The sequence below is a fragment of the Colletotrichum tamarilloi genome, assembly GCF_030869305.1.
Source record: "Colletotrichum tamarilloi strain Tom-12 chromosome Unknown Scaffold_12.1, whole genome shotgun sequence".
NCBI lineage: Eukaryota > Fungi > Ascomycota > Sordariomycetes > Glomerellales > Glomerellaceae > Colletotrichum > Colletotrichum tamarilloi.
In genome coordinates, this window is record NW_026849395.1 from 811,718 (window position 1) to 832,002 (window position 20,285).

Consider the following 20,285-nt stretch of genomic DNA (forward strand, 5'->3'; position numbering starts at 1 on the left):
TCCAAAGTTCCATGTCCTCTGGCCTCAATATACAACCCACATAGCGATCACTTCCTTTCGGCTTTCTTGAAATAAGATCCGAAAGACCTTCCCCTGTTTCTCTTGAAGCCCTGTGGATTGCCGAAAGGAGATGGTACAGTGATGACTTTCTGTTTATCGAGATCCAGTCTTCAAAGTTGGAAATTGGGCATCGTACTTCAACCCACTCTGCCAGTAACGATTTCGAGTATCGGTTATGATGTCTCTCCAAGTCCCATTGAGTCATCAGAGCTGGTTTCCGACCTTGACCTGCAACCCGAAATTCCCATGGATTTTGATAGTTCTCGGGAACAACCTTCGAGTCATTCCATTCCAATCGAACTGTAGAGAGGTACCAATCTACAGCCTGCTGGGTCCGACTATCTGGCGCATTTCCCGTCACCTCGTGGCTTCTTATCCACTCACGCATGCTGAACTTGAATATCACAGATTCTCCCTCCACCCGGGGCACATACCGGTCCGTCAGCCACCGAAGGTAGAACTCAGCTGTGGTTTCAGACCGAGTCACGCCAGGTTGATCATCAGCAACCAGTCTGAGGTATAGAGGTACCAGATCACGGTAAAATCGTGCATGGGGGAGCAAACGCCTTCTCACTTCACCACCGTGATCGTGACTATCCACGATATTTTCAAGGCAAATTTCTTGAAGTCTCTTGAGAGAGTCGAAGAGGCTTGATTGAAGAACTTTGAGGAGATTCCAGCCACTGGAGGATGGGCCATGTCTTTTTTCAGATGAATCTAGATGGCCAGGTTGCCCAATGAAGGCATATGGACAGGACGCAACGAGCGCAAAATCTGTCTTTGAATTTCCTATGGGCTGTAGGACGAGGAAAATCTTGTCAGTCTCGCTCGCATTCAAGACAAACATTTTCTCGTTTCCGAGACCCATGAGCTTGTCGAGGCGAAACTCTGATAGGATGTAGGCTGCGTTGGCGCCTTCAGGTTGCATGACGAAGATGTGATAGGCCTGCATTCGGGCAATACGAATCGGTCTAGTCTTGAAGGTGAAGAATTGCGTTAGATTCACATTCAAGGCTCCCGTGGCACTATTGACAAAGGCTCCTTGGTGCCATGATTTGTTTGCCTCAATCCAGTCAATTCCAGAGCCCAATGACTCGAACGCGGTGCTTTTGACTTGATATGTGGGACTTTCCCTCGAGATTATCTCACAGATGTGCTTCAGTCTGCCAACGGTTCTGGGAGGGCTGAAGATAGCACTCCAGTCCTTGCATCTCCAGTCTGGGGCCCAGGAGGGATAGTCTCGGGCACGGCCTGTGAGCCCACAGGCCTGGTATAACACCTCTAGTTTCTTGAGGACCAACAAGGAGTATGCGAAAGTGCCGATGAGAACTTGATTTGCTGATAACGAGTAGTCGGCTTTTAGGCCATTCTCCGACAGCAACGGTGTACCTGCGTAACGCCGAGTTGAATGGTCCCCAGATTTAGGCAAAATTCCAAATACACCAAATACGCGGTCGCGAGGATCAGTAGAGTGTGACTTTGAAGTGAGTAATAAGAGCTCAGTGAGGTCTTTCGACATAGGTTGACCCTGTGTCAGATGCTGAGCCCAGGGAGCGTATGTTTTTTCCCATTTCCAACTGGAGGCCTTCATTGAAAAATAAGACGCACCAATTGGGTCGATCCAAAAGTCAACGTCACCAATGCGAATAACGACGTTGTGTGAGAGGAGTAGCTCTTGTACTACCCAGACGCGAGAGAAGTATTTGCGCCCAAGTATAGCTTTTAGTCTTAACATAGGCTGGGGCACTGTCGAATGTGTAGGAAACTTAGGTACTGTTAAGCCCATTTCTAGTTCATGGAGTCGTCTTCGTCGAGGGTAGTCCTCATCAGGGCGTATAGCGATATCGGGTCCGAGGTACACGACACAACGAACGCATTCTGAGTAGATTCGCGCCATGTTCGCAACCTGGCCGTTACGCTCGGCGACATTGGCCTGATTGATGCAAATGGCATCGACCCACAGCATTCGTAAGCCTCGCTTGGGTCGCACGAAGCGAAGCATCTCCCAGCAATTTTTCGTCTGCCATAAGATATCCCAATGGGAACCGACGTAAACGGGATGCTTCAAAGCACCATCATCGTCCTCTCCGGCCCAGGTATACGACACTGCCTCGTATTCGGGGCAATTGTCAAAGGCGTGAACTTCAAGGTCCAGGTGTACAAGACCATCGCAAGTTTCGGCAGCCGGGAAATTGATCAGGCGGAATTCTTCTGATCGGATTGTCTTCGGATAGATGGGTGATGGATGAAGTGCTGGAATAGTGTGTTTTTCTTCGGCATTTTTTCCGGTTGGTCTCCTTTGAATGCAAAGACTTTCTGCTACTTCGCTGCCTTCTTGGCTCTTGTCCGACTTGTTGAAGTGGCTGTTGACAACATCTGGCGGAAGCCTATACGGAACAGAATGAGGCCACCACAGGTTCATCATACCTGTTGCCTGATTGGGAGGAATGGCCGGGATTGAACCGGCCGTGACATCGTCTGCTGTTGGCTCGACCGCTTGGGCCGTTCGATGACACGCCCGACAGACGGGGATTCCATCTTCGACCTCAACACGAGGGAGATCGCAATTGGTCTCGTGCCAGCGCGACATGTCCGCGGCTGACATCTACTAGAAATTCTGCGCGAGAGTTGTTGGCGAAAGGAGCTGGGACCATGATGAAGTCGGGCGGACACTTATGACGTGGAGGTAGCTTCTATGCAATAAGCAGGCTATGGTCGATGACCATGTACAATGACGTGGATATGTGCAGAGCCTGCTTACATCCTACGTCTAACTCCGCCTGATAGTCTGCCTACATGATAGCAACATTGAATGATATGCGAACTGATTCCGCAATCTGCAACCCAACTACCTGGTAGTAGCCCTCAGGCAATGCAGCATGGATCAATCACATGGTCTCTAAGTTCGATGTCATTTCTGGACGTTTATTAATTTTGATATATTTTCCCAGTATTACTTAAGTACTCCCCCTCCCTCTGTACTCCGTGAAAGACACACAGTGAACTCATGGTATACATGAGCTGTCTGCCCTGAGTAGTGCTCTGTGAGACTTCGCCTCTTACGGGGCAGTAGCCTTGACAGAGGTGGTGGTGAACTCGGCACAGCCCTGTCCTTGTGCAGACACAGTCACCTGTGCCTTATTATCGTGACCGTTCAAGCAGGCGCCGCCAGAGGCAACAAGCTGGTTGCCAGACTGGGCCACAAACTCAACATTCTTCGAAGCGCAGTCCTCGGCCCGAAAAGCGGTGCCGTTAAAGCCGACGCAAGCCTGCTTGTTCACCAAGTCAGGTCTGAAGCCAGCAGTGAAAGAACGCTGGACGAGAAGAACGTTGTTGCCGCCCTGGGTCGAGGGGGTGATCTGTCTGTCCGCAGCGGTGTTGACACAGGCAGCGTTGACGATCTCGCCTAGCAGATAATACGTGTTAGTGTGGGGTCGCCTCAGATAACGTGGGAATTGTTCAATCCCAGAGAGTCATACCGTTGTTGCGGAAAGTGAGGCACTCGTTTCCGGGTACGCCACCCTGCTCCTTGAAGACGAGAGTGCTGCCGCCCTTCTTGATGGCCTGGCGCTTAGACAGATCTTCGGCGGGCATGGCAGCCACGAAGGTGGCAAGGGCCAGGGAAAGAGCCGCGGTGAACTTCATATTTGCTGAGGAGACGAAAAGGTCGGGTGAAGAATTGAAAAGTTAAGTTATATGAACAGTTAAAATGAAACAAGGGACCAGCCGAACGAAGAGAAGGTTTGCAAGTTGGAAAGTCGAGTGAGCGAATGGGATGATTCTCAAAACAAGTGAGACACAGAAGTCGAGGCCATCGAGCCGTCTTTAAATCAAAGCCAGCAACACCGCCAGACTGCGGCACCCAGGCTGCAAACTGGAGGAACTGAGTCTGGCAAGGGAAATTAAGCTTGATGCGACACGTCGCACCGCCTTCAAACCACCCCTCACACCTGCGACCTTAAAACGGGCTATACCGATCAGCCATACGAAAAAGATGAGGTGAAGGCGGCCCCGGCCCAAACAAGGAGGGCCAGGAGAAGAAGAGACGAGTTTTGACCTGGTGTCAGCTTTTGCCGAGTTTGTCCAGCACCCCTCTCCCAAAACGACGAACCCCAAGCAAAGGCTAAGCAGGGGTGCTCTGACGCTGTCGCCAACAACCAAAAAGAGGAAAACCCCACCACCACAGCCATTCGCTGAAACGTCTCAAGATCGGTCGGTTGCAGGGTTGCGCCCAGCCGAATCTGGGGAACTACCCCTACAGTCCTACCAGTACGCCAGAAATACGGTTTCATCGTGGCACCTCGTCAAGGAGCCGCATAACTTTAGACTGGCTGCCATCTTATGTAATTTCGGATATCTCGGTGTCAGACTTTGGTTGGCAGGGCGGGAGATGACCCAGATTTGCGCTTGGAACCGAAGATCCCATCTTTTTGGGAGGATCGAAGGGGGAATGATGGCCATCAAGGGGGCGTTCTTTGGGTTGAAACCGGCGGCTTCTCGTCTCGCAGTCCACTCGGATCACACTCTATCTCGCTTTCGGAAGGTCTTGTCGGTCTTGTGCGATGAACGTGAATTACAACTTTTCGTCTATCTACATTCAGACTGCGAAATACCGGCCTTGTTGCTCTCTGATCTTCTGTCACTTCCCTTCTCCCCTTCCTGCCGGAATAGATTGGTCATCAGATACGGGAAAGCTGACGGCCTTTCCATGTTTATACGTCTGCCCTACGGAACGGTCGATTTTCGGTACTTGTCGCCACCATCTTGGGTAAAGACAAGTTGTCCCAATTTGAGTTCTCCGTGGCGCAAAGTCTAGCCTTGCTCTGCTCTACGTCGCATATGGCTACCCTCGACATCCTCAGACAGACATACAAGTCCCAAAGTCGATGGTTTCTTAATTTGCGGGTATGTACCATGGTGTGCGTGCTCATTCTTTCGACGTACACGACCGCTGTGGTCTCGGATATGGACTGGCACCACGGTGGCGGGGGTACTGCATCTGCAGCATGTTTAAACCCATCTCCGCGGGATCTCAGTCTGGTATGCCCAATACCCACTCATCCCTCTTCTGTACTTGTGGAGCGGCTACATTTTCCGCTTGCAAAACTCCTACCTGAAGGATCAAACTGGGCGAGGCGTTGCGCCATTGCTCAACCTCATGGGCCGTCCCTCTCTACTTTATAAGGGGGCTTTGGCTTGGGACATGAACCAAGAGAAGACCGCTGCCCATCAGAAGCGCGATGCTCTCTTTGATGCCAAGCTCCGTGTCGAGTGTGATCGGCCAGGACCATTTTACAAGTTTGCGGTCAAAACCTTTGATGACGGAGTAATCACAAGGTGCGTAGCTGGCATCTGCGACATAGCAAACATTTCCAGGCGACGTTCAATTCCAGGGGTCCGTTATTCCTCCTCGCTCCGTTCGACATAACCAAGCCTGATTTTCAATTTTTCGTTTGCGGTGAGCCAGGCCATCCTACGTCGCTTCGCCAGATCTCCAGACTTAACCCCGGAGTCCACCGATATGGGATTCGGTCAGATCGTGGCTCTTCTCCTGCTCGTGCAGCCACTGATGGCAGTGGGAAAGGTACGCACAGGTAAGTCCCTGGCGATCATGGAACCAAGGTACTTGTGCAGGTCGTGTACTGACTAAAGTTCTCAAATGAAAGGAAACCAGGCTGAAGAAGTACCCGTTGAAATTGAGGTTTCATATTATCAATGCCAGATGAGCGGTGACGATGTCGAATCAAGATCATCACCTGCACAACCTTGCAGCTATGGCACACACTTCGACGAGATGAAACGATACTTCTATACAACTATAAATGACCCAAACCTGCTTCCAAAAGATCGACAGGAACACATTTAAAGATTGTTCTTGGAGTCGAAAGAACCTGAAAACCGGTTCGGGTTCGGGTCCTCGATCTACTTCTTCGTGGTAGACATGATGATATCGATTCAGCTCGGTCCGCTCCTAATTCCATTTGGACTTGTTGATGGGAATTCTCCTCTTCTGTTATGTCTTTTTGGCATCTGGAACATATTGAAACTGAGAAGATTTTGTGCAGCCTATCATCTTGCGGAAGTTAGACTTAGTCCGCATCACTCCACGTCCCAGCGAATTTAGCTCGAGACGAAAAGCATTCTCCGGTTGGCTGACTCTGACTGTACATATACAAGGCCAGAAGTTCTTATTACCCGCGAATTACCCTACCTGGTATGGTCCGGGCTTAAGTTGCTTTACAGCAGAATCGCCAACACCTGGCACGCGCTTCTCCAATGCCTCAAGGTAAATTCAATGCTCCTTTCGGCTTTTTTGTCATGGTACAATGAACTAATGGTCTTCTTGCACAGGGACATCCGGGTAATGAAACCAGTAGTGAGACTGCAGTTTCCAGTGAGAGATTGTAAATAGGACTATCGAACCTGCTTTGATATGTCAATTCCAGGTGTCTCGGACGAATTCCGCTTCTTAGATATTTCCTACTTGTGTCCTTTACTGGACCTGTCACACATATAACATCGTCTGTGGTAGTGAGCGATCGTAATATAGATGGATCCCTGGCTCCTTGCAGATACCCACGAAGGGAACATTAGAAGCACTTGGTACAGACTTTCCAAACTTGATAAACTATGACCGCAATTTCTCTTCTCTGGGAAGCACTTCGAATATAGGTACTCACTGGATTCAATCATCTATCGATGCCAAACTCGCATCACACCGACCAGAACAATGGTTTCTCCATCCAGTATATTAATACTAATGTAGTAAGTAGGTATTACCTACCTGAGTAACTTGTGCGGCACGGCTACCCTCGGTGATCTACCCAGCTTAATTGACATGGTCTAAACACATGATCATTCCATGGAGAGATTTCGAAGGAATGCTGCCCATTCGACGGTATCAGACTTGAATTTCTACGCCGTTCTCACGGCCTCTGCTTCCTCGATGTCTCACCCCGGACAAAGATCGCCAAAGCCCGTTTCGCCTTGTATTGGCGGCTGATGCGCTGCCCACTGTGAGGTTTCCTGTCTCTTTCCTTTGACTGTGAGAGACGTCTTTTGGAGTTGTTTCCCAGGAGTGAGGTAGTTTGCTCGCGACATTTTTGATGTGCCGCCCGTAATACATGTAGCCTCCCGTCAACCCGAGGACGAGACAAGGCACAAGCACTAAGGAGGCGGTATTAGTATGCCGAGCGGAGAGGTGCAATGATAGACACATACGGGTAACGAGTAGAGACCACAACGGTGCTTGAAGAAAAGATGACACGTCCAGGGCGAACAAAGAGGTGAGAAATGAAGCAGGCAACTGTAATGACTTAGTGTTAATCCTTGAACAGGGAGAGATTGAGTAATGAGAAGACTTACAAACCAAGCAGTAATCACCGTAAACATCATCACCCTTTTCCCCTGGTCTAGAGAAATCTCACTCTCGTGAAGTGTGATGGTGGTATGCAACTGAAATCAATCATCAGTACTTTGCTCATCTCAATTGGTGTTGGGATGATGAACTCACAGCATCTCTAATCCTCCCAGCAAGCTTGTCCATTTCATCAATGTCATTTCTGACATATGCAGCTGTTAGGTCTGCATCCAACATAGTGCTGATCGCGTCAGGCTCTCTGCCATCCATGCGCGACTGAACCTTCCGTTGAAATTCGGCAACGGTTCTGAGTATGTTCAACTCGTCACGGACATCTTTGATCTCGAACAAAAGCTGGGCTGCCTTCTTGACTGCTTCCTCGGTTGTCAATGGGTTGCCGTGACTACTGCTAGTCTCTTCCTCTTGCCTCAAAGTCCTTGTATAGCCAGAAAACTGGCCATATAAGTCGGCTTCTTGTCTTCCCTGTAAATTTGATTAGATGATTTGCTTTTTGTCGAGTGTATTAGGCTAGACATCACAAACAATTCGGTTGATGAAATTAGAAAAGGTTTGGCGGATCGATATCTCGCTAGTTTCGGCTTCATGCCTCGTGGTCGATCCGCTTTTGTCAGTAGACACATTGTCCTTCGTGACATCCATCGCGAGATTTTGTTGATTTCCATTCTTCTTGTCAGACTTCGATTTCTGGACCTCTTGTTGTCTGTCATAAGTCCCAACGCAGTACTCGGCAATGGATTTGCTCAGCTCTGCAGCAGAATTCGGGCCACGTTCACGACTACCCTCTTCAACTTGAGTGCGAAGGTGGTCGACGATAGAGTTGATAAACGTAATTGTTCTCTCGTTGTCGATTTCGGCACAGGAAGCGGATGTGATTAACCATTCTATACTTTGTTATTAGTTTTATGCACTAGCGGTAAAAATTTGATCTCTTGTAGGTTACTTGCCGTCTTCAATCGTCCAGGCCCATAACTGGCTGATTCTGATGAGCCCCAATGGCTCACCCGTCTTATTTTCTTGCTGGTACTTGGTGAAGACTTGATTCTTATTCCTGTGGCCTCGGTCTCTTTGAGACTCCTCATCTGCAGCAAAGTGGTAGTAGTGCTCGTCCAGTGTAGGTGCATCATGAACGACGGAGCCCCGGCTTTGGTAGTAGCCATTTAGAATGTCTTGGAAGTCTCTCCTATTAGTGTTTGTTTCATGTCGCTTATAGTCGGCCAAGATAAACGGCATCTGCTTTCATCATCAGATGTCTACAAGAGTATTCGATGTTGTTATTGACTGGTCTTACGTAAAAAGCGGAAGCCAGTCCGCCATTCTTGCCAGTTCCCGGGGAATAAGTGTCATTGTCTGCAATATTGAGGCCACATCAGATGGAAGCAATGTCCAAAGAGGAAAGGCACTTGGACTAACTTTTGCTTGTTCTTTCCTTATGATTCAGAATGACGTATTGAGGCCGCATGAATCGTGATGGGGATGTTTTGTCTGGGATCTGAGACCAGCTTGCACGCAAAAAAGCAGCAACCTCATTCCAGTGTTCGAGTCGGGCTGGATGTGAAATATAAATTTTCTTCATAGTATCCTATTCATTAATACTGTTAGTTTTGAAATGTATGATGAAGTGTAGAACGTATGAGAGAAAGTTTATTCGGTGATCTCACCATCATCCATTCCATCTTTCACTTGATTAGCTTTATTCATCCCAAGGAAAATTCAGATAATTTGTCAGGCTTACATTGGCTGCTGGAAGATGGACCCACGTGAGGCCTTCCCCAGGCACTTGGGTGCTTGGAGCCAACTTCTTAGTCGACTTTTGGAACTGTTCTATTGCGTCTCTGATTGTCGTGAAACTTTCCTTCTCATCATAAATGGTATTGTAGACCCCCCTAAATCTAGTACCCATGCTGAACTCATTTTCGTTTTGTCGGGCTTCGACAATGCTTGCCTGGAACTCGTTCAAGCAATCTTTGATTCCGCTGCTGGTCGGTTTGGTGATTCTGAGGGGCTCCCTGGCTCTAAGGGTTGTCTCTAGGCCGATGAAGTCAAGGATATGTTTCATTCCGTCGAGGACTCGAGCCTGAGTTTCTGTACGACCTTCCTCATTCCTGGTGCTTTGATTCTCTTGTTTCACTTCCCTGGCACTGTCTTTTGCGAAAGGCTGCTGCTCCTTTGTTTTGCTTGACTTTTTCAGTTGACCAATAATCTCCAGGCCGCGAGTTTTGTCGTCGGGTGTCAAAGGCGGGCACCGTAGAAGCACTGAAGGCAACCTATGATATATTGCCCAGTGATCCAACGTCCAGCCATTCTGGTCGATATTTCCAGTCTGCTCTTGAGCATGCAGTTCTTTGAGAATGGGAACGGCCACATAGTGCCGCTCTTGTTGACATGCAAGCCAGCAAAGAAGCTCATCCATGAAAGCAGCGTCTTCTTGTGATCAGCCAAGGTCGTCAAATAAGGTACTCTATGAGAGAATGTCGCTTTACCTTCCTGGAACCTCTGGAAAAGTAATCTTTTCGGTACCCAATCAATGACCCTCAACGCGAATTTGCTCATGGTTTTGTTCTTGAAGTGCTTCGTCGAAAACATCGCAAAGTCCAGAAGGTCCTCGTAATCCGGGGTCGTATTGAATTCTAAGTCAGGAAAATTTTCAAGAATGTTGGCAAGAAGCTTGGCAAAAGAGGCTTCCCATGCCTCATCGCCAGACCTCGACCTGCGGAATTCCATGAAAATAGATACTCCTAGCTTGCTGTTCCGGCTGATGACATCTTTCGCGGTGAGTTCCCTCCCAGGTTCGAATAGATGGTTAACCAGAATGTCAAAAATCTCGGAAGTACTTTTCCTGAGCGCCACCATCAAGGGCGAACATCCATTCCAATCCACGATACCAAGATCTGGCTCTTGTTCAAGTAAAAAAGCAACGACTTCCTTTTTTTCGTGATAGACAGCATAGTTGAGTGGTGTTTGGAGTGAAGGGAATGATTGTTCGTTCAGGAAATGTCGGTGAAACTCAAACACACGTCGCATTATACTTTCTTCTTGGTGATAAAAGCCCCAGAGATGGAGAAAGCACCGGCCGCTAGAGTTAGGGTGCTCTGTTTGGCCCACGCGTTCCAAGAGTACTTTCAAGTACGGGCTATTCGGATATGCAAGTGCGTGGTAAAATGAATGTGTATTTTCTCCATCCAAGGCATTGACATCGGCACCAGCTTGTATCAGCAAGTTGAAGGCCCGGATAACGTCTTTCTCAATCGCGATCTGCAAAGGGGTCTTGTGGGGGGGTTCCAATGATCGAGTATCAATGTCTTCTGGTGACGCTGCAAGAATGGCGGACAACTCTGCGAGCTTGGCTTCGGCATCGGATTCTAAGTCGAGTTCGCCAAGAAAGAGGTGTAATGGTGTTTCTGCCTGAGGAGTCATCGTGTGGTCGACCTCCTTTTGTGCACTTTCGTTCTTGGGCCATTGAGGTGACTCCGATGCGTGCGTGTCGTCCATTGTCTGGCTGTCGTTGTCAATTGGCCGTCTTGGCGTATCGCTGGCCGCCGCACCTGTTGCCATACCATCAAACGTGTCTGCATCCATGAATGAGATGAAAGGCAAGTGGAATGGCCGCAAGATGTGGGAAACTCCTCGCAACGGAGCCTCTGAAAGTATCCAAAAGATCGGGATTTGGCAAGGAGTGAAGTCTGGGCAAAATGTTTCAAGTCTCCAAGCTCCTTAACTTGACAAGATTCAGGCATCAATACATGTCAATAGGTGTATGACACAGGGAAGAAGCTCACAGAAGCCAACTGCTGTTAGGGTATAGAAGGTGAATTACTGAAATCTGCCCTTCCCTCGAGGTGTACTACCAGCGCTCTATATATGCCTGAGCTGCTCCTTTGTTGCTTGGTTCCCCTCCTCATGCCCCTTAAGCTATCCCTTAACCGGCGAGGCCTGACAATACACTTCAGCAAGCCCTAATGCAAGCTGCATCGTAGATAATTAGAGCGAAGGGGGTCTCTAAGTACGTAATTCTGAAAGAGTAAAAGATGTCCGCCACCTTGCTGAATTACGACTCTCCTATCCCCTGTGATCTAACCGTCTCTCGATTGGTTGCCTCTTTTTTTTGAGGGCAGATATCCTGCAGGTTTCCTGCTCACCGGGCCAACGCTCAGATATTAATGTAAGCACTCAATGGCACTGCAGAGAGCTGAAAACGAATCCAGACCAGGTTCTTATCTGACCAATAACAACATTATTGGCCCAGATACTGCCAGTGGATGTGCAGCTGTGGCTTATGAACCGCTTCAGCTCTGAGACAGAGAAAGCCTGCCACACTACACAGCCTTCGAAAATGATAAGATCAACGCCATGCAGCCAAGGTAACTAGTACTTCTCTCTATTGGTGGAGCATCATAAATCTCCTACATCCTTTTGGCTGATTCCCTAGGAGAATACCCTTCAAGCGCTACTAGACATACCTGGAAAGAACGAAAATGACGAGGAAAGCAACATGAAGGATAACAAAAATGAGGGTATCGATGAGGAGACCGATATACCGAAACTTTAGTCTGCGTCAAATAAGGTAACTAACAAATCACATATGTCCAAGGGGCCACTATTCGCGACCACGACCTCTTTCACAAATCAGATCAACGCCCTACCTCAAGGCTTATAAGGCGAACGGACTACGATGATTTGCGACCTGTCACTAACTCAAGAGCGTTTTATATAGTTGCATGTCTCGATGGTTCCGCTAGAAAGTCCTTCTCTGAGTACCTTAATGGGCTTGAGGTGTCGCTGTTACTTCGTGAGCAAGCAAGACTGCTTGTCAAGATCCCCGGCCTGAGGAAAGTACGACCTCTGGCAACTAACCAGGTCTGGCACCGTCAAGGTTCGGTCTCCACCTCTGGTAGGCATACATGCCTCAAAGCCTCCCCCCCCCCCCCTCCCTTCCCAAAACAAACATCCCACAGCTCCGCTCCAAGAACCTGACAAAACATCACCAACATGGACTTCACCACGCACTACATCGACCCTAGAGCGACACACACCCACACAATCATATTCCTCCACGGCAGAGACAGCACCTGCGCCGACTTCGCAACCGAGCTCTTCGAAAGCGAAGCATCAGAACCAGCAAACCAACCACGCACGCTCCCAGACCTATTCCCATCTATCCGCTGGGTCTTTCCCGGAGCCGCGCTCCTTCCATCCAAGAGATTCGGTACCGAAATGTCACAGTGGTTCGACGTCTGGTCGTTAGAAAACCCAGAAGAAGAAGCCGGTATCCAACAACCCGGCCTAAGACGAAGCATCGAACACCTCGTCACCCTCGTCGAGAGCGAATCTGCCCTGGTTCCGATGGATAAGATATTCTTAGGCGGTATTAGCCAGGGATTCGCAACCTCCATCGCCGCTTTTTTGACTACGCCGAGGCTAGGTGGATTAGGTGGGCTGGTTGGTTTGTGCAGCTGGATGCCGCCGGCTGAGGTCATCGATGAATTGGCGGAGGAGGGTTCACTCTATCGCAGAGCGAGCGGGACAGATTCAACGGCCAAGACTCCTATTTTCCTCGCTCACGCTGTGGACGATGAAGTCGTTGACATCAGCCTTGGTCGGCAGTTGCGGACGACCCTTGATTCGTTCGTGAATTCATGTATAGTGGAATGGCATGAGTATCAATCTGGAGGTCACTGGGTTAACGAGCCGCAAGGTGTTGATGACATGGTCAGCTTCCTGAGACTCCATATGCATTGATTCGGGCTTGTCATCCCATTGCACAAGCCGTCAACTCACTGCTCTTTGCGTCTAACATCATACGTGGAGAATTGCAGGCACACGTATTATTACATGTACATTCCATCATCATGCCTGAGCTCGAGATATGATGCCTATCCTAGAGGCCATGCCATGCCACGCGCTCTATGCAATATTCTCCGTTCCTCTAGGACCAGACGAGCTTCTATCCCAAAGCTCGAAGCCATCCAAGGCGACGCCGTACACGTCTAAGCGGAAAGATATAATGCTACGCTCAAATCAACCACCAACCTCTTTCCGTTAGTTGACCAGGTCAGGTCTTCTCAAGACTCAACCTCCATCTCCAAATCCGGATCCACCTCCGTCCCCAAATCCCTCTCCTCCAAAAACCGCCTCCCAACAAGCTCATCGGGCAAATACTCCTGCCTCACCCTACCCTCCCGATAATTCGGCGGGTACTTGTACTCCGCACCGTACCCCATCTCCCTCATCAACCTCGTCGGCGCGTTCCTCAAGTGCAACGGCACAGGCAACGCTGCCGCACCAGGCTCCTTGAGCGCCGCGTAGGCATTATTCAGACCCCTATACGCCCTCGTGCTTTTCGGCGCGAGACTCAGCGCTACGGCGCAGTGCGCGAGAGGGATCCTAGCCTCGGGCATACCGATCTGCTGCGCGGCGGTATACGCCGCCGTCGCGAGCGGGAGTAGAGTGTTATCTGCCAGGCCGACGTCTTCAGAGGCGATGACTACCATGCGTCGTGCTACGAACAGGGGGTCTTCGCCAGACTGAAGCATGCGTGCGAGGTAATACAGCGCCGCGTCGGCGTCTGATCCGCGGACTGCTTTGTGGAAGGCGGAGATGGTGTCGTAGTGTTGGTCGCCTGCGCGGTCGTACACGAGCGTCTTGGTGAGCGACGCCTTGATGCTCTCCTTCGTCGTCCCGGCGCGCGTTGACAACGAAAGTGCGAGCTCGAGCAGGTTCAGCGCTGTGCGGGCGTCACCGTCGGAGAAGGCAGCCAGGTACGTCACCAGCTCCGCGTCGACGAGCGGGCTACCGGGGAAGTTATTCGTTCGCGCCTCTTCGTCAATGGCGCGGAGCAGGATCCTTGCCACGTCTTCGCTCGAGAGCTTAGACAGGGTAAACGTCCTACACCGCGAGAGCAGCGCGCCCTGAACTCTAAAAGAAGGGTTCTCCGTCGTGGCGCCAATAAGTGTAATCGTGCCGGCCTCGACTGGCTTCAGGAAAACATCCTGTTGTGACTTGGAGAAGCGATGTATCTCGTCGCAGAAAATAATAGTCTTGCGGCCCGTAAGAGCACCCTCGTTGGCCGCCTCCGCAAACAGCTTCTTGCACTCGGCCACGCCGGACGATGTAGCATTCATCTCGATGAAGCGTGAGCCGACGCTGTGCGCAATACACCGCGCAATCGTCGTCTTGCCCGTTCCCGAGCCTCCCCAAAGAATCATGGAGGGGACCCGGTCCGACTCGATGAGGCTACGCAACACGCCGTGCGGGCCGACGAGGTCCTGGCCGCAGACTTCGTCTAGGGTTCGTGGACGCATACGCTCTGCGAGGGGCGCTGCGCGAGCTGTCTTTGTGCGCTTCGCCGAGGGCCCGGTTTCTGGTGGTTGTGTTTGTTGGGTTGCTTCGCTGTCTGTGTCGGTGGCCGTCGCCATGGGGGAGGGCAGCTCGCCTGGCCCGTCGTCGAATCTCCGTTTCATACCCGCCATGGGCCGAGTAGTCGTCGCCGCTGCTGTCGTCGTCGTGCCGTTGGACGGGGTCGTCTGGACTTTGGCGGGAGGGGCATGGCGCTTCGGTGCGGGGGTCGAGAAGAAGGAGGAGGCGGGCCGCTTGGCTTGTGATGAGGTGAGTGTAGAGCTAGGAGTGCCATTAGACTGTGTCGCTGTCGGCGGGGAGGAGGTTCGTTCGGGGTTGAAGATGTGGTTTTGGCAGCCCGAGTCGATGTGGGAGTTGATCAGCGTCTCCTTGACGGGTTTGTTGCAGATGGGGCAGTCGACTGCTGCCATTTTGAATGGAAGACGATGCTGTGACGCATGCAATGGGGTCTTCTGTGGCAAAAACGACTGTTTTGTACGTGAGTAGGTCCTGATTCGTCAATTCGTGTCAAGTCGGCGATGTTGGAGCAACTATCGCGAATTCGTGTGAATTTGAAGGTTGAGCTGTGACTGGAGGAGACGCGCCTTTGGGGGAATTTTTGAGTGCAATGACGCGCCTGGCAATTGAGCTCGAAATTCTAGTGGGGCTCGGGACGCCTCGCTCCGCAGTTCAGGTACCTCCAGGAGCCTGGAGGCCCCTTCACTCCACTGCCGTCTGGAGGCGACTGCCACTGCCGGGGGTGTCGATTCACAGGGCAGCCGTCGGGTAAGAAGCCGCGCTCTCTCTCGACAGTGGGGCTGCCCGGCACTCGGATTCGGTCGGAGATACACTGTGGCCTCCGCCCGCCCGCCATGCTCGGCATACGGATACACAGTACGTATGACCTCATTCAGGACAACAAAGTAGTTGATTCACTCTTCAGGTTCAATTGAAAGTGAAACTAATAATCTCAGTGATTCGCGCCCGGACGATGAGCCAGGTCTTCTCGTAGGTATCATTACACCTGTATAAAACGCCTCCCAATGCCTTTATCCTCAACCCGAAATGTCGAAAGTGCTCGGAACGGAGCCGTGATGTACAAAGACGCCGTAGCATGACTTGATGCCGGTGCCGGTGCCGTCAGCAATCTCCCCTTCTCTATGATGGAGATGACGGCCATGTATAAAGTGTATATCGAAGCCATTGACCCGCTTACGAAAGCAGCGCATGCTCATGCTGTCTCTTCTCTCGCTGGCGACTCATTCAGTCTTTGCTGTATTACAAACTCCTCTCAAACCATGAAAGACTCTCCGCAGCCACACTGCTCCTCTGTTCAAGTGGTTAGCAAACCATTTTCCCAAAACGGTAAGAAGCGACGTAGACTCACTGATATTCGGGTTCTTGAACACAAACCGCTGGCTCAGCTTATCCTCAACCCAATCCATCTCGCTGCCAATAATGCTGAACAGCGCCTTGCTGTCAATCAGCACCTTGACGCCATCCTGCACCACCTCCTCGTCAAAGCTCCCCGGCTTCTCGACGTACTCGAGGTGGTACGCCAGGCCCGAGCACCCCCTGTTCCGCACGCCGACCTTGATCAGCTTCGGCTCCGGCTGGTCCAGCATCGCGCGCAGCTGCTCTACCGCCGCGGGGCTGAGCTTCATCGCCGCCTTGCGGGCGCGGAGCGTGCGCTTCGGACGGGCGGCTGGCTTGGGGGTTTGAGCTGCTTGTTCGGAGACCTTTGGCGCGGGGGCCGCGGCGGCAGCGGTTGCTGCTGATGACGTCGTCGTGGCCTTGGCTGTTGCGGATGAGGTCGCTGCTGTTGTTGTCTTTGTCGTCGAGGACTGTGAGGTGGAGGAAGAGGAAAGAGTGCTCGGTGTCGAGGATTGTTGGTGGGCTGTCGCCATTTGCGAGGGGATCTTGGGAGGTCTCGTCTCGTTGACCTTCGGCAGAGCATCCGGCGATGCGATGGAGCTCTCGGGGATGCCGTCGCCTCTCGCTGGAGGGAGTGTGTTGTTTGAGTAGAGAGGATATGACTGGAAAGACGGGCTGCCGTAGGCGCGACGGGCAGAGGCGCACTGCAATGCCGTGCAGGAGCGGCGGAACGCCACTCTGCTGAGTATCCTCGGTGCATTCATCTTTGTGCTAGAGGTTGAGTGTGTCTTTGTGACGAAGTCGAGTTTGCTAGAGGGAATGGCACCAAGGTGAGATTGCTTTCCCGTTTTGTTTTGTGGTGTTTGTCGTCGAAGGATCAGGTGTTGAGGTTGAGAGAGTTGAAAATCATTCGACGGTGACGAAAGAAACAGGCGGGAATTGTAGGTCGGACGTTTTTGCGGTCGGGATGGATTGGCAATGGGAATGTGGCTGGCACTCGGAGCAAAGCAACAGAAGCTGGGGCCAAGGGGGGGTCATTTGACAGGTTCTCGCCGTGGCGCGGCTATGACCTGGTGAGCGGTCTCCAGTATACCGGGTGCACTTCAGCCAATCAGAAGCCTGTAATTTGTCAACGGCCGTGACAGATGACAAAGCAGCCTCTTTTCCTTCAGTGCCTTTTGGGCCTTGGCTTTTGCTTTGTTTCTCATGACCAACTCATAATACCTTGAGGGCCTCAAAGGCCTTATTCATTCTTAACTTATCCAAACTACCTTAGTCAGGTACTTTGTTTGTCCAGTGTTACACTACGTTGCCGAGTTTCCTGGACTCTCGGGGAATCGATGTGGTTCGAGATTAGGTTTGCCCGGACTGACAAGGAAGAGCTCACATCCAATCCTAAACAGCCTGTGGAACCACACTTGATATGCCGAATAACAGCCTAGAAGTTCAAGTACTCAAGGTTAGCTCTTGAGGCTAGAGCCGCAGTCAACGAGCCTCAACTGAGCATGCCAAATATCGATCAACCAGACTCCAACACAACGCTTCATGAGAATCATCTCGGGTGTCATTAATATCATACAGTCTATCACCCAATCCTCCTTGCCTCACAGCTCACAGCTCACCAATTCTTACCGCTCCACCAACCCTCTCACATCAGCAACAGCCGCCCTCGCCATCTTCTTCAACAACGTCCTCTCATCCGCCTCCCGATACCGATCCCACGTATCAAGCCCCTCTTTCGCCTGTATACTCAGCGTCTCGTACCCTTGCTTAATCACCTCCGTCACCTGCATGCTTGTCAGGTTCCCCTTCTTCTTGCCGCCCTCCGCCAGCAGCTCCTTGTAGTGCGTGCTCACGCTAATGAGCGTGTCTATCGAGTTGCTCGGCCGCTTGCCGAGTTGATAGCTCTCCTTGAACTTGGTCAGCGTGTCGCCAGCCTCGACGACCTTGTAGAATAGATCGTCGTATGCCGCTGGCGACGGCAGGAATCCTTCGCCAGCCGACAGCGAGAGCGCCACAAGGTTGACGACGTTGTCTAACAGGAGGTCGATTTGCGAGAGGTCTTTCAGGTCCGCGACGTATTGCGTGAGGAACCGAATGAGGTTTAGCAACGCGCGGAAGATATCCGCCCAGTGATACGTCAGTCGTGTCCGTGACCTCGAGAGATAGGAAATCACCCGCAACAGGATTCCGACGCAGAGTGTGTAGAGTCCGACGTCCAGCCTCCTCCGCAGGTTGTGTGTAATGCCGTCCACCATGGTATCCAGCACGGCCGTCGCCAGAATCCGGTCCCCTCTGACCAGCGGGAGGAACGGTTGCCTCTGGCGACACAGACGGACTTGTCCCTTGGACTCTTCGCTGCATATGCGCTTGCATAGTACGGGATCCTCGATTAGTAAGCGGAAGACCATGAGGTTGAGATGCGAGTAGTGTGTCGTGCGTTCGGAGAGATGGGCGTGCTGGAGTAGGTAGGAGGTGAGTGATGTGAAGGCCGCCAATGGCTGTTCTTCGCCCTTTTCGGCAGGCAGGGTGGCGAGGTTGAAGCAGAACAGCTTGTTGGCGTGTGTAAAGTCATAGGTTGCTAGCAACACGGCTGCTTCCTCGCCGGGTCTGCTTCTTGTCAGTCGCCACATTTCTTCACTCCAAGGTCAGCCAGAGGATACTCACAGCTTCGTAAACATCTGCTTCATGGTCTCGGCATCGTAGACGGGCTTCTTTTCCGGCTTGGGGCCCCTCGCAACCGCGCCGAGGCCAATCATACGCAGCGTGCCGTTGAACGTCCACCCCTCGGGTAAGTCGTCCTGCACATCCACGAATTGTGTAGTCAAGCTCTCGCACGTCTGGCCGATACACCGAATGATCTTCTTGATTGTCGCTTCGTTGACAAAGTCGTTTAGTCGCATCTGGTAGGGGTTCTGGAACTCAAATTTGTTGTAGTTCGCCAAGAGGCCGAGGAGGGAAAAGGGGCTGAGGATGCGCTCCGTTGTGTCGGTGTCTTGTATAAACTGCGGGATCGTTAGTTGAGGCTCGCACAAGTTGCAAGGGTAGAATGATCCAACCTTCATTACTGAGGGGAAGAGGTCCCTCTGGATGAAGTATGTCAAGAGACTTGTCTGGTATGCGCCCGCCGTCACAGCCAGGACAACCTCGACAGCCTTTTGTCGCAATTCCACTGCAACGCGTTAGTCCGTCTCGTACTTGACCGTAGTGGCTTTCCCGTATGCCAAACTCACAGCTCTTCCCACTCCTAATGATCTGGTCCACAGCGCCCACAAAGTCCGTAAAGATCGTATCGACATAATCGATCCCAGCCAAGACGATAATAATATCCGAGCTAGGGTGCGCATACTTTTTCGAAAGAGCCGAGCAGAGGAACACGCTTAGAGTCTACCATCCTCCCAGTCCAAGTCAGCAACTTCCAAACCTCGCTTCAGCGCGAAAGCCAAGGGACGAGCTTATGCCCTACTCACGTCAAGCGCATGCAGATCTGCGACACCCTGTCCACTCTTCATAGCAGTGACAGCGCGCGCGAAAAGCTCCCTTGTATGCTCCTCCAACGCAAGCATGTCCGCCGGCCCGAGGCCATCGAGGATTCGCTTCAGGGCGGGGCGGTCGGGCCGCAGGAGGAAGAACTCGCGCCAGAAGCCCTCGGAACGTTCTGCGTCATCTTCGGCGTCCTACTCAATCATGGAGTTCGTATCAGCGGGTTGCCAATGTACAGGATCGTGCTTCTTTGCGTAGCAGTAATGTCTAGGAAGATACGGCCATGCGGTCCGGAAGTTGAAGATCGTCAAGGGGGAATGCTCGGCCAGGCGCAATGGGGGAAGCTCGGGGTTCGTGGGTATAAGGATCGAGGAGAGAACACACCTAGAGAGAGAATGTTAGCAACAAGTCCTACATGAAATCGGCGACAGAGTACCTTGGACACACAGAGACATGGCCGAGGGGTCACAAAGGCAGGGAGAAGCGGAGCTGTCGAACCTTGAACAGCGACTCGTACAACTGTACGATCTTGGGCTTGAAGACCTCGGGCGGGGCCTGACGGGTCAGCGGTGACGCTTCCATTCCCGAGGTATGGCGATCTGTGGCGATAAAAAAGAAGAATTGGCTACCGCTTATGTCGGAGGCAGCGGGAGGA

General features: G+C 51.6%; 9 protein-coding genes across 9 annotated transcripts; 3 read left to right on the plus strand and 6 right to left on the minus strand.

Moving 5' to 3' along the window:
* Window positions 1–630: 630 nt before the first annotated feature.
* On the minus strand, window positions 631–2,650 carry CTAM01_05067 (uncharacterized protein; the record flags this gene model as incomplete). The annotated part of the gene is made up of 2 exons (XM_060521097.1): window positions 631–761; window positions 814–2,650. 2 exons carry the CDS (start codon window positions 2,648–2,650, stop codon window positions 631–633), a joined length of 1,968 nt encoding a protein of 655 aa, XP_060384466.1.
* A 469-nt stretch (window positions 2,651–3,119) lies between these two features.
* CTAM01_05068 (uncharacterized protein) lies at window positions 3,120–3,705 on the minus strand (the record flags this gene model as incomplete). Its single annotated transcript, XM_060521098.1, has 2 exons — window positions 3,120–3,466; window positions 3,540–3,705. 2 exons carry the CDS (start codon window positions 3,703–3,705, stop codon window positions 3,120–3,122), a joined length of 513 nt encoding a protein of 170 aa, XP_060384467.1.
* Window positions 3,706–5,218: 1,513 nt separating this feature from the next.
* On the plus strand, window positions 5,219–5,926 carry CTAM01_05069 (uncharacterized protein; the record flags this gene model as incomplete). The annotated part of the gene is made up of 3 exons (XM_060521099.1): window positions 5,219–5,397; window positions 5,524–5,654; window positions 5,727–5,926. 3 exons carry the CDS (start codon window positions 5,219–5,221, stop codon window positions 5,924–5,926), a joined length of 510 nt encoding a protein of 169 aa, XP_060384468.1.
* Window positions 5,927–6,001: 75 nt separating this feature from the next.
* On the plus strand, window positions 6,002–6,184 carry CTAM01_05070 (uncharacterized protein; the record flags this gene model as incomplete). Its single annotated transcript, XM_060521100.1, has 1 exon — window positions 6,002–6,184. The coding sequence occupies one exon, from the start codon at window positions 6,002–6,004 to the stop codon at window positions 6,182–6,184; it is 183 nt and encodes a 60-aa protein (XP_060384469.1).
* An 802-nt stretch (window positions 6,185–6,986) lies between these two features.
* On the minus strand, window positions 6,987–11,017 carry CTAM01_05071 (uncharacterized protein; the record flags this gene model as incomplete). The annotated part of the gene is made up of 7 exons (XM_060521101.1): window positions 6,987–7,103; window positions 7,426–7,515; window positions 7,574–7,903; window positions 7,964–8,322; window positions 8,443–8,671; window positions 9,174–9,862; window positions 9,922–11,017. The coding sequence occupies 7 exons, from the start codon at window positions 11,015–11,017 to the stop codon at window positions 6,987–6,989; spliced, it is 2,910 nt and encodes a 969-aa protein (XP_060384470.1).
* Window positions 11,018–12,427: 1,410 nt separating this feature from the next.
* Window positions 12,428–13,177, plus strand: CTAM01_05072 (carboxylesterase; the record flags this gene model as incomplete). Its single annotated transcript, XM_060521102.1, has 1 exon — window positions 12,428–13,177. The coding sequence occupies one exon, from the start codon at window positions 12,428–12,430 to the stop codon at window positions 13,175–13,177; it is 750 nt and encodes a 249-aa protein (XP_060384471.1).
* Window positions 13,178–13,500: 323 nt separating this feature from the next.
* On the minus strand, window positions 13,501–15,204 carry CTAM01_05073 (ATPase; the record flags this gene model as incomplete). The annotated part of the gene is made up of 1 exon (XM_060521103.1): window positions 13,501–15,204. The coding sequence occupies one exon, from the start codon at window positions 15,202–15,204 to the stop codon at window positions 13,501–13,503; it is 1,704 nt and encodes a 567-aa protein (XP_060384472.1).
* An 860-nt stretch (window positions 15,205–16,064) lies between these two features.
* Window positions 16,065–16,911, minus strand: CTAM01_05074 (iron-sulfur cluster assembly accessory protein; the record flags this gene model as incomplete). The annotated part of the gene is made up of 2 exons (XM_060521104.1): window positions 16,065–16,102; window positions 16,161–16,911. 2 exons carry the CDS (start codon window positions 16,909–16,911, stop codon window positions 16,065–16,067), a joined length of 789 nt encoding a protein of 262 aa, XP_060384473.1.
* An 864-nt stretch (window positions 16,912–17,775) lies between these two features.
* Window positions 17,776–20,212, minus strand: CTAM01_05075 (uncharacterized protein; the record flags this gene model as incomplete). The annotated part of the gene is made up of 6 exons (XM_060521105.1): window positions 17,776–18,757; window positions 18,815–19,319; window positions 19,381–19,534; window positions 19,618–19,824; window positions 19,867–20,014; window positions 20,148–20,212. 6 exons carry the CDS (start codon window positions 20,210–20,212, stop codon window positions 17,776–17,778), a joined length of 2,061 nt encoding a protein of 686 aa, XP_060384474.1.
* Between the last annotated feature and the right edge of the window lie 73 nt (window positions 20,213–20,285).